General features: G+C 29.8%; 2 protein-coding genes across 4 annotated transcripts in view; one reads left to right on the top strand and one right to left on the bottom strand.

The window, feature by feature from the left end:
* The window catches only part of xylb (xylulokinase homolog (H. influenzae)), a 33,086-nt gene extending 24,879 nt beyond the window's left edge, over positions 1-8,207 (bottom strand). For 2 of the 3 annotated variants that reach the window (XR_009269141.1, XM_058765849.1), the window contains exons 1-11: positions 8,101-8,207; positions 7,386-7,468; positions 6,377-6,446; positions 6,055-6,135; positions 5,092-5,178; positions 4,634-4,762; positions 4,472-4,537; positions 3,334-3,406; positions 2,135-2,253; positions 1,967-2,048; positions 460-500 (exon numbers count right to left, since the gene is read on the bottom strand). Coding sequence is in view for 2 of the 3 variants with exons in the window: in XM_058765849.1 (XP_058621832.1) it covers positions 460-500; positions 1,967-2,048; positions 2,135-2,253; positions 3,334-3,406; positions 4,472-4,537; positions 4,634-4,762; positions 5,092-5,178; positions 6,055-6,135; positions 6,377-6,446; positions 7,386-7,468; positions 8,101-8,154 (885 nt within the window). In the remaining variant the exon portion in view is untranslated. Of the gene's footprint in view, positions 1-459; positions 501-1,966; positions 2,049-2,134; positions 2,254-3,333; positions 3,407-4,471; positions 4,538-4,633; positions 4,779-5,091; positions 5,179-6,054; positions 6,136-6,376; positions 6,447-7,385; positions 7,469-8,100 lie in introns of those variants that run through there. The other variant, XM_058765850.1, reaches the window with a different exon arrangement.
* A 248-nt stretch (positions 8,208-8,455) lies between these two features.
* On the top strand, positions 8,456-12,822 carry LOC131533397 (uncharacterized protein C9orf152-like). The gene is made up of 2 exons (XM_058765716.1): positions 8,456-9,449; positions 11,078-12,822. The coding sequence occupies exons 1-2, from the start codon at positions 9,278-9,280 to the stop codon at positions 11,527-11,529; spliced, it is 624 nt and encodes a 207-aa protein (XP_058621699.1). The 5' UTR covers positions 8,456-9,277; the 3' UTR covers positions 11,530-12,822.
* Positions 12,823-13,389: the final 567 nt, after the last annotated feature.

Raw genomic sequence — 13,389 nt, 5'->3', positions numbered from 1 at the left:
GAAAGACGTCTCTTCTGCTCAGCAAGGCTGCTTTTATTTGATCAAGAATACAGTAAAATTGTGAAATATTATTCTAATATAAAACAGCTGTTTTCTATGTGAATATGTGTTAAACTGTAATGTATTTCTGTGATGCGCAGCTGTATTTTCAGCATCATTACTGCAGTCTTCAGTGTCACATGATCTTCAGAAATCATTCTAATATACTGATTTGCTGCTCAACAAACATTTCTGATTATTATCAATGTTGAAAACACAATATTTTTGTGAAAACTGTGATGCATTTTATTTTTCAGGATTCACAGATGAATAGAAAGTTCAAAAGAACAGTATTTATTTGAAATAGAAATCTTTTGTAACATTATAAATGTCTTTACTGACACTTTTGATCAATTCAATGCATCCTTGATTCATAAAAATGCTTTTGCAGTTTTATATGTGTATTAATACGTCACTCACCGCTAGATCTCCCTCCTGTAGCCTCATACCAGCCAGAGATCCTGAAACAAAAACATTTCTGATTATTAAATCAGACAAATAAAAGGTCTCTAAACAGAGAGGAAGTCTTGAAGGACGTCAGAAACCTAATAAAGATGTCTCTGATATATTACGAAGCATCAGGAAGAATGTGATCTGGTTTTGGAGGAGGCTGTTAATGCTGAACACACAGGTACAGAACGAGGGTTTTTACATGTTTTCATCGCTGTAGTTTAACGTCAGGCGGTCAGCGGTGATCCTGAAGGCCTTGCAGGAAAAAACATTCAATAAATCACCTGCTAACAGGAGCTTCAGCAGCCGGGAAAAATGATCCCTGAATACTAATATCAATACTTCAGGAAAACCCATTTCAGCACTTTATGGCAAAATGGAAACGTACGCTGTCAGCTGAGATGCATCATCGTCATTTATTAGCCGCTTCATAAAACATGGCCTCCACCTACATGAATAAATTACAGATCTCTCATCTGCTTCGGAGTATGACGATTATATAACTTATATTACTTTAAATATATTATATTTATAATTAATTAAAATTAACATGTATATATTCAACAAGTATTTTACAAAGAAAAAAAAATTACTTTAAATTTTATAATAATTATTATTAATATTATATACAAATATTTTATATATAAAATAAATGTGAATTTATTCATTAATTGTAAATAACCCATAGAATTATATTATAATTTATATAAATTTAAATACACTCATACGTATTCTTGCCTTTCATTTTCATAAAGATATATTTATCTAAAATATTATATAAAATAAAGTTTACTTAATTTACTTTAAATTCCATAAATTAAATATAAATACATTATATGCATAATTATAATTTATGTTAATTTAAATACACGTTGCAGTGTTTTATAATTTATAAAAAAAAATACACTATTAAAATTTTAAAAAGTTTTAGGTAATATAAATTCTATAAATTATTACAAATTTATATAAATTCTACACATTTATATGCATGTGTGTGTGTGTGTGTGTGTGTGTGTGTGTGTCTGTACATGTATGTATGTATGTATGTATGTATGTATGTATGTGTGTGTGTGTGTGTGTGTGTGCGTATGCGTGCGTATGCGTGCGTATATATATATATATATACATACACACAAAGCAGTTTACTTAGTTACAGGACTTACAATTACATTCATTTTATACCATTTATTAAACATACAAATGTTTTATGTAAAATACATAATATAAAATATATGCTATGTATTTAAAAACTTATTTGAATTGAATTATTTATAACAATTATTTTAAAACTGATATTAATTTAAATATACATATGTATATGTACATACAGTATATATTGAGTCTCAAAGCAAAGACTGCATTCACGTGCTTCTGCTGCCATCTACAGTCAGAAAGAATGACTGTAAAATCACGTTTTCAGAATAATATCCTCCTGCTCCGTGCTTTAGACTGACTGTGACAGAAAGGCTTTGTTTACCAGGATTGTCTCCAGTGAAGGCCACCACTTCACAGCTGTCTGGAAACCCAAAGCGTTCGGTGTAATACAGAGACACACGACCCTGGAAACACACAGACAGTGAAGCAGCTGAGACGGATCTGATGTTCAAGATATTGTTATTGTTATTAGTAAAACAGTGTATTTCACCAGAACGGCTGTAGACGGCGTCAGGTCACCGAGGCGTTGGGCTAACTGCGGCGCTGCGGCGTCCAGACAAACCTGAGACCACTGCTTCTCAAATATATCCATCAGATTCATCCCCGAACCTTCACATAAACACAAACACGTCCAGTGAATATACATCAGACTGCGTGAGATACTTCAGCACACAGAGATGCTTCTGGAAGCTTACTAACATTTCACAGTTTAATATTCCTGCTCCAGCATTATAATCTTACATTTAAATATACATACATATTTTCATTGCTGAATTGGACATTATATAGTAATAATTAATATAAACAAATATTATCCATTAAATACATACTATAAAATGTGAATTTATATAAACTGTATAAACATATATATACACATACATATATATATATTTTTTTTTTATTATTAGTGCCGTCAACGATTAACAATTTACATAATATACGTGTGTACTGTGTATATTTATTATGTATGTATGTATGTATATATATATATATATATATATTTTTTTTAAATATAACATTATAATCTTATTAACGTGTATATTATTTTAAATATACATGCATATTTTAACTGTATATAATATTAATATATTATATTTTAATAGTATTATTATTATATACAAATATATTTTATTTAAAATATATACTATAAGAATATTTTTGATTTATATAAATTCTGTAATATATATATATATATATATATATATAAAATTTCAATTTCAATAATTTAAAGACATGTTATTAATAATCATTAATGTATACATATATTATATAAAACATAATACAAAATATTTATTTGAATTTATGTATCATTTTTATATAAAATGCATATATGTTTATTTATACATGGAACTTCTATTTTAATTTATATTAATGTAAATATGACTGTGTGAGCTTCAATGCAGTTTAATTACAAAGACGCCAGAGACACAGAGGAGCATCTAAAAGCTTCTTAATAATTCACATCTTAATATTTCAGCTCATAACGGACAACAAACTTCCCGTCTTCATCTGATCTCGGTTTTATAGAAAATCATCCGCGAGTTATTTATAATGCATCATTTCTTGACATTGCAAATGCGATCTGAGATCTGAGAGGAGGAGGAGGTAAAACAAAAGACACGTGAAAGAACTGCAAGATCATTTTAGTCCAAAAAGACAGTTTGAGGCGACGGTGATGAATGAAAGTACCGTCGCTGTAGTCGATCGCAGCGTAATCGCCCAGGAACAGAGATGAAGCGAAGCTGCTGATCAGCGAGATTCTCTGAAAACCAACCAGATTACATGTTATTAACGCAAACATTGATGCTCGCCTGTTTCACCAGTTCATTCACACGGCTAATTAGTGCTGAGCTTTAATTACTGGCAGGAAAGCTTTCAGTGCGTCTGACGCGGACTAAACACTCTTTAATTCAGCAAAATAAACGCATGAATTCAACTCATGATGAATACGCATTCATTACTGAAGCCATACAGCTGGTTTAACTGCTTATATAAGTATACATAATTAATATTTATATATTATAAAACAACATTAGTAAATGTTGCGAAATATTATACATATTTAGTAAATTATTATACATTTAATTTATTAATTTATATGATATTATACTAATTATTTCATAGTAATTTATTACATTTAAATATGCATTCATATTTTAATCTGACTTGAATGCCTCATAAAAGGGTTTGACAAGCAAGGTTTATTAGTGTTGATTAATTTCCCACAGAAATATGAATTCGGGAAAGAAAATACCAAAGCACTCATTTCTTATTATATCTGAACTAAAAATAAAATAAATAATTATTTTTTTAAATCATTGTTTTAAAATCTATAGTAATTGTTTTTAAATATTTTGTATAACATAGGTAATAAAAATTGTAATGTTTTCATTTATATAAATTCTATATATTATTATAAATATATATTATTTAATAATTCATAATTTAATATAATTGTATTTTTGATTACATAATATTCAATAATAATAATAATAATATTATTATTTATATTTATATATATATATATATATATATATATATATATATATATATATATATATATATATATATATATATATATATATATATATATATATATAAATAAAATTATCAATTATATCAATTTAAATATATACATATGTTAATTGCTGAACTGGTCTTAAAGACCCCATGAAATGGCTTGAAGTGCAAAGTTTTGTGTTGATTTATTTTCTACTGAAACATGAATTTGGGATAATTATTATTATCCCATATATTTTTAAACAGCTTTTAGGTGATCTAGAGAGCATTTTATTGATCAGACATTTATATGAATATTGAGTTTCACCTCCGTCTCACTGAATTCATTCGGCTTTGAGTGATAAATCTTGGCAATCTGATTTCCAGTGAAGCGCTGTTGAACAAACATACAAAACATTAAGAGACTCTGAACTTAAGTAATTATTCATTTATTTGTAGGTGTTTTAGGTCATGACGAGGTTAAACGCACCTCATACGCTCGTGAGCCGGTGATGTCTGCGAGGCGTTGAGCGCCACCTACTGACGCCTCCAGACACTGACACTGATCTGATGTACTCGAGTCCATCCAAACCGGACTGTCCTGCACCGCAAAACACTCCTACACACACAACCCACTGAGTATACAGATAAACATCAACATATAGAAGCAGTACGCACGTGATACAACTATAAAATGCATAACATTCGTATGTTACGAGTGCATTTTATGCTCGCACTTCCACAGGTGCATGCATGATATCATGTTTTCTGCTGCCCTGTTCAAGCAGATACTCCATGAATCAGCTTCTGTCACACATCAGGTGAAGTATTAACCATTAACGCTGGACGTTAGACTCTCAGCAAACAGTGTGACAGAGGACATAAGGACAGAGAGAAGAGTCTCTGTTCAGAGAAACTGCTGTGTTTATGCACTGATGCTGTTGTCACCTGTAACTGATGGTGCAGATGCTTCTGCGGGTTCAGATGATTCAGGGTTAGTCTCGCACCCTTCCTCCAGAACACACTGCCATGTTGCTGAAACACACACATCACATCAATGCAAGGAAGCATTAACATACAGACCCAAACTGAATCTGCAAGAACAAACTCAAAGCTACAGTATAAACTCCATATGCCAAAAAAATATATAAATAAATACACAATAAATATGTGTGTGTGTGTATTTTTTCTCCTGCTTTTTATACACCACATGCGATAAACATGCATGCAAAATATACTGAGAAAATATATTTTATAAATGTAAAATATATTTAGTTTAAAGCTTCAAATGTCATTTATATTTGCATGTATATATAATTTTATTAATATGTTTTAATATCTATATCAGCTAAATACACTGTAAAAAGTGCTAAGTTGACTTAACTTAAAAAAAATTGAGGAAACCCTTAAAATTATGAAGTAAATAATCATTTAACAAAAACTTGACAATTCACTTAACTTATTATTTTTTAATTATCATTTACTTAAAAATTTTAAGGCAACAGGTATCCTCAATTTTTTTAAGTTAAGTCAACTTAGCACTTTTTACAGTGTACATTTTGGGCATTTATGTGTATTTTGAAATATTTTTTAAAAATATACCTGAAAATATATAGACTAGTGTTTTTGCTGGGACTCAAAGTTCTAAACAACTGTCTTCCCATAAACGTCAAATTAATAAGAAGTTTTGCTAATTTGATTATACTCTCAGCTAGCGAACAGACTAGCTCTATTTTACACATTTAACCAGGTTTAAAAAAATTATCCACAAAAAATAAATGCTCAAAATTCACATTTAAAAAATCCTGTTCCAAAAAAAATAAATAAATCAGCACAAAACACAATTAATTTCGAACAGTCAAATAGCATATGTTAATACATAAATAATAATAAATAAATGCTAAAAGTCACCTGTCCACTGCCTGAGATGGCTTTGACCCGAGAGAAATCAAAACCAGTGTTTCTCATCTTCTCCAGAAGAACATCCAGCGCCTGCACTCACACAGTTACAGATCACGTTAATAAATACAATTTACAGCACAAAGATTGCTTAATTAATAATGATATGCATTGATATACTTTCCATTTTATAATTGCCAAAACAAAACATTACACATGACACACTATGCACTGCCACTTTATATACTATATATATATATATCTAGTAGTAATTGGTGCTTTTTCTGCAGGTATGGTGAATTATGAGAGAATTGATGGGATGAATGAGCTTTACCTTCACCCACATGAGCGCTGGAGACGTGACCGTCAGTTTATCATCGTGGATATGAACTCCTCCACGAGTCCTGACCAAAACACAACGAGACAAAAAGAATTCATTTTCAAATGAAATAATAATTAGAGAATATTAAAATTCGAAAACTATTCGAAAAAGTCAGTCGATGGATATACATTTTTCTAATTATGCTCAGCCCTAAAAATGCTTTATTGGCTAGAAATTGCTCTTTGGGAGTTATTATTAATAATTCATAGAGGTGTCAAACGAGTAATCGCATCCAAAATAAGTTTTTATTTACATAATATATGTTTGTGTACTGTGTATATTTATTACATATACATATAAAAGCACAAACATACAGTATATATTTTTAAAATATTTACATGTATTTACATCTATGTATTTATATTAATATAATTTATATTATATTTAAATATATTTCATATATAAACATTACAAATTTGAAATCTGAAATATATTTTTCTTATATACATGCATGTGTTTGTATTTATATATACACATAATATATATAAACAGTACACACACATATATATTTTATATGTAATTAATTATTTGACAGCACTAATAATTCATTATCCAGAAATCATGAGAATTGCTTTAAAAGTGTGGGAATCCTATACAATATAATCATAGTATATCAAATACATTTTATTTATACAAATATATTAAAACATCTGTATTAGTGAATATTTTTTTTCACATTTTTGTGTATTTTAAATATTTAAAACTTTTATACAAAATATATTGTATAATGAACATGCATTTCTTTTTTTATTTTTATTTTTATTTTTGAAGTATATATATATATACAAGTTTTTTGTTTGTTTTTTTTGCTCTAAAATAATTTATTGGCCATAAATTGCTTAATTTGCATAAATTATTAAACATAATTTCTTATCCAAAAATCATTGAAATTACTTGACCAAAAGGTGTGGGAACCCTGAACAGTATAAATATAGCAATATTAATATAATAGTGACGTTACCTGAACTCGGGCAGCTCGCTGTCGAACTGGACGCTGCTCTGGAGAATCACCTCAAGATTTCCATCAACCGCAACCACTTTCAGCTTCAGAAATAAAAATCAGGGCATTACAGTGTGTTTAAAACAGCTTCATTTACATTCACACAGGTATTTTTGTATTTGTCCACTCACATTTCATTCAGGTTCACATTTTATCATTCCCTGAGAGCTGACCCCAAGTTTTATGTTATTAATTAAATAAACTGTGTGTGTCCAAGAGCCCACACCAATTAATTACTTTTTTTTTTTTTTATTCATATTTTGAGCACTAGGTAATGCATCACAATGGTGAATGTGTTGATACAGAGAGGTTACCAAATATTGAAGATTAGAGAAGACCAAAGCTCATTGAAAAAAAAACCCAGCTAATCTTATTATTGATGCACAGATTTTCACACAGAGACAGACAGAACTAAATTAAAAAAAAAATTAAATTAGCTTTTTGACACTAATGGATCTATCAGAAAAAACACTGGACATTTTTCAGAAACAAAACGATGCTCCCACACCGTGAAGTACAAAACAGTATCGTGTAAATATCACTGTAAACAAATCAGAATCATGGCATATATCAGATATTTCCATCTCACTATACCACTACAGCACTGTTTGTAAGCGTACTCTATCATAAAACTACTTCGGAACATTATCTCTCACTGATATGAGTATTTATCTACCTGTTGCGTGCTGAAATCGAACCCCAGAAAACAAGAATCCGCTCCTGCAGCCATTTAGATCACAAACATCCCGCCATCAAACGCTACTGTAGCAAACACTCGCCTTATGAATATTCATGAGGACGCTAACGTTAACTTCCTGGAGCGACGGTCATGTGACCTAATTAATATTCATAAGCGCAACCCTCACCAGAGCAGGATTCGTTCTTTCACCTTGCTTAGTCACGCCCACTCGCCACCGTCAGCCAATCATGTCAGCGAACTTCATTAATATTCACGATCCAGCGAGCACGTGATATAAACAGAGACCTTCGTTCGGTACACTTAAAGGAACTGTGTGTGCATCGCCTAAAAAAACATGTTTGCTTAACTTACTGAGCTTTAATCTGTGACCCCGTCATGCTACAGGTTTAATTATTGCCGTGCCTTTTAGAAATATGTATTTATAATAGCACGAAGTGGAGTTTTCAGCACATTTTAGAAACAGGAAGCTGAAGGATGTCTGAAACAATTCATGGAAGTTGCATAGAAGTTAAACATGCACGTGTAAAAACAAAGCTTTTTATGTGCATGCGTAAAATAAAGCAGCCAAGCAATTTCAGCTCAATACAATAGTATTAAACAGTATTTTATGAAAGTGAATTGCATTTATGCAATAATATTAATTGCTGCTTTTAACACATTACAAAATTGCATTGTATATTGTATTATTTTAATGTTGGGAGCAATTCGCCTGCAATAATACACTTCAGCTTCAACACAGTAAAGTAACTAACATACAAAATGATTGAGTTTCTGAAAGTTCACCTCACCCATTGCATCAACAATACTGAGCAAACATTCTGACAAATTACATGATTAACGAGTTTAACTGCACTGTTTTATTTTTTTAATGTCTTTATTCTCTCTCTTTTTTTCTATAGTTATTTTAGCTTGACTTTGCACAACATACTAATATTGAAATATGAATATTGCATGACTGTTCCTTCTTGCCTTTGTCTTTGCAACCTGCAGAACAACCTTGAATTGCCCTCGTTTGTTTGCATTTTGATGCAACTCTTGTTGGCAATGCCCACAAAGCACACATGCACATGAGACGAGAGCCTTCAGATGGACAAATCAAGCTGCATTTATGATTATACTGCAATAAAAGCAGATTTGTCTGGATGTTATCAGGATGTGGCTGTGCTGTTGCTCATATCTGGCGTGTGCAGACGTGTGGGGAGAGATCAGGACAGAAGAGGAGGACCAGAGCAGCGTCAGGATGGACATCGAGCTCTTAGAAGAGCAATACAGCTCCATCAGAGAGAAACAGAGACGCCAAACTCAAGTCATATGCTTCAGGAAAGGTAAGAAATCATGTTTGGGTTTGTAAGTGAAGTTTAGACTCTAGAATTCATCAAAGAATCCAGCGAACAGGAAACGTTCTCAGAAGGTTCTCTCAAAGTTATGAACTAACATTCTTTCACTGGAGTGTTTGTGGGATTTAATAACGTTCTCAAAAATGTTATTTATACATCATTCATGGAATGTTTTTCTGAAACATTTTAATAGACAAAATTTTATAGGCATATGTAATGTTTCTCTAAAGTTCACATAACAAAAGAATAATGTTTTTAAAATGTTTTTGAACGTTCAGAGAACAGAAATAAAAATCATTAGCAAAACATAGTTTTGTTAGCTTGGATTAGATGTATATTTTCCAAAAACAATGGAAGGTCATGAATAATTGCATTAATTAATCATCCTATTGTGAGTTACATGTTTTGTAGTTAATATGTATTGCATTTAAATCAGTTACATTTATTGTTAAACACAGCAAAATGTATTTTAAAGTTTTGTCACACATTTTACTCATGGACTGAATTTTTTTTTCTTTAAAGTCAATCTAAAATCATAAATAATTTGTGTTACTTTGAATTAAAATAAATCTTGACTAAAGTAAAATAAAATATTTAAAAATAAAATTAAACTTATTTTGACTGAGATAGTTGCCAAGGCAACATTTCTCATTTTCATTTATCTTGATATACTAAAATAATAAAACTTAAATATATTAGTTGTTTTATATATATATATATATATATATATATATATATATATATATATATATATCAAATGATTGTCAAACAATTAATTGTGATTAATCACATAAAAATAAATGTTTTTGTTTACATAATATGTCAGTGTGTACTATGTATATTTATTACATATATAAATACATAAACACATGCATGTATATATTTAAGAAAAATATATTACGTTTATATATTAAATATATTTTTATATAATATAAAGTATAATAATATAAATATATACATGTATATACATATAAATATTTTCAAAATATATACTGTATGTGTGTGTATTTATATATACATAATATGTGTATGTGTACTGTGTTTATTTATTATGTAAACAAAAACTTTTATTTTGGATGTGATTAATCGCGATTAATCATTTGACAGCACTAATATATATATATATATACTAAACATTTAAATTAAAACTTTAAATGCAAATAGAAATTTAAAAAAATAAAGACTAATTCAAAATATGAATAAAAACTATAATAGTATACTAAAATAGCCATGCTACAAATACAAATAATGAGCATTTCCACTATTATTACCCTGGAAAAAATGTAACAAAATTCATAAAATATAACAAAGGAAATATCAAAGGCAACTTGCCCCGCCTTGATATTTATGTAAAATATTCTAGTCCTGAGTTCAACTTCAGTTCAGTCGTGATTATATACAGTAGCCGACTCTTGTCCTAATTGTCAGTGTGGTTTATTGTTATTTATTGGACATTATTTATCATAACTGAGATACTGACTCTGTGACATCTAGCCCCAGTTATGCCTTAAATAAGTATTTTTTTAAGCAGGGAACTTTTTCAAATGCATTGTCATGATTTACATTTGTATTTAATCACGTGATGTTGTGTTTAATGAGCTTGTGTTCATCTACAGCACAAAACGATGAAGAGATAAGTGGCATAAATCTATTGGACGTGGTTCCCGTATGTCAGATCAAACGCTCTCCTTCAACAAAAGCACCAGAAACCTGGTCTGAGCGTGTGGTGGATTCTGATAGCGGTCTGTGGCGCTCACATCTGGACCTGCACCGCATTAAACACACGACTGAAGAAACTGAGCAGAGAAATAACAGCGCTGCGTCTACAGAAGCCTCCAGCACCAGCTCTGAGTCAGAGCGGCTCTCTGAGGACTCGAACCCTGGGGAACCTCATCTGAAGATCAAGAACTCGAGGAAGTTCTCAGCTCCGGCGGTTTTGTCCCATCAGCTGAGTCTCGGGAGTTATCGCTCCACACCTGCAGGCTCCAAATATTACCCCTTTCCTCAGAAGAAAACCCTGAGGAAATCAGAGACGGCCAGGAGACTGGGCCTCTACGCCTCGCTCTAATAAGGAAATACGACTGAATAACCAGGAAACGTCCAGTGCTTTTTACATATTTATGTATGCATAATAAATATATACAGAACACACACATATAGGGTACAACAGGGCTAAAGGCACCTTTGATGTTATTTTCATCTAAACCACTAGATGGCACAAAAGCGTGGCCGACCACTTTCCAAAACATCCGCTTTTCAAGATGCACCTGCAAATTTGTCTGAACCTTGACACGAGTTGATTCTGTGCTTACTTGATCTAATATTTTATGTTTTTTCAAATGTTGTAGATTTAAGTAGCAAATGAGAATCGCTCAAATTAATGCATATATTTTGAGACAAAAGTCTTCTTTATGATTTTCAGTTTTGTTTAAGATAATTAAAGCAACAGTTTTTAAACAGTGAAAGAATATGTAAAAGTATGTTATTTGGGGTAAAAAGCGCCCCTGCTGTTGTGCACCGTAATTAACATGATAATTAATAGATGGCTGACTTTTCCATTTGTTGACATGACATTGTTAGATTCAGATGGTGAATATCATATATTATGTTGGGTGTCCATATTAGAGATAATCACCATGTTTAGAATGAAACCATCATATTTAAAAACATGATATTAATCATTTCATACAATAAAATATCATTTGTTGTTACTACTGTAAATATATATTCAATTATTATTGGATCTCCTTCAATACTTTCAGAATCTTTACTTATTAAAATAATTTTGTTTCTGTATTTTAAAATATATTTTTATATTAACATATTTTAATCACAGTACATTTATTGAACAAAACATTATTCTTTTATTTTTCAAGATAAGCAGAAAATAGTGCAAACTTTGCTAAAGTGATTGTTTTGAACAAGTATTAACTTAGACATTATTTAAAAATAACATTATTTTAGCTGAAGTATTTGTATGAATACCGTGTGCTTTTTACCGCTCGTGCCACCTCACACATTTATAAGATTTTTAAACAAAATAAACAACTTGAAATTGTTTTGCATCCCATAGCGTTTACTGTTTAACATTAATTCACATCAATACACTTTTTTTTTTTTTACACCAGTAGTATTCTGTAGTGACCAAAATGAGCTGAAAACAAAAGCAACATTTGCATCATGCATTTGCATCATGTAACTAATTGTTCGTTTGCATAGTTTGCACAATCACTAATTGTCAGATCAATAGTTGATGTACATTTACAAAAACATTTTTTGAAGTTGTAAATAAAAAAATGATTATTGGAGCATGTTTTCAGTCTTTCAACTTCAACATTTCTTGTTAAATTCAATGTGTTACTCGCCGTTTCTTTGTAATTTGTGATAATTACTAGCAATTTCTGAGTGAAAGTTTTTTTCAAAATAAATCTTACACCAGCTTTTTCAGTGTATATAATGCAAACACAATCCATCTGTGTAACTTAGGTAACAGTATTATTTATATCAAATAAATATTGATCTCTCTGTAATATATATATATATATATATATATATATATATATATATATATATGGTATATATTAGCTCACATTCATTAATAAAAATCAAATTAATCAAGTATTTTTTATTTTTAAAACAACAGTATACAAAAATATACAAATTTATACCCACAAATGCCAGAGTGTACATAACAACCGTTCGTTAATTAAAAAAATAAAAAATATCCATAGAAAATTAATGAATTGTGGTGGGACCAAAATAAAATAAAATAAAATAAAATAAAATAAAATAAAATAAAATAAAATAAAATAAAATAAAATAAAATAAAATAAAATAAAATAAAATAAAATAAAATAAAATAAAATAAAATAAAATAAAATAAAATAAAATTCATTGGAATAATACATGCATCAAAATTATTATCCTT

This window comes from Onychostoma macrolepis, chromosome 24 (genome assembly GCF_012432095.1).
Source record: "Onychostoma macrolepis isolate SWU-2019 chromosome 24, ASM1243209v1, whole genome shotgun sequence".
In the NCBI taxonomy this organism is placed as follows: Eukaryota; Metazoa; Chordata; class Actinopteri; order Cypriniformes; family Cyprinidae; genus Onychostoma; species Onychostoma macrolepis.
Note: the sequence above shows the minus strand (reverse complement) of the source record. Positions and strands in the feature narration are given on the sequence as shown.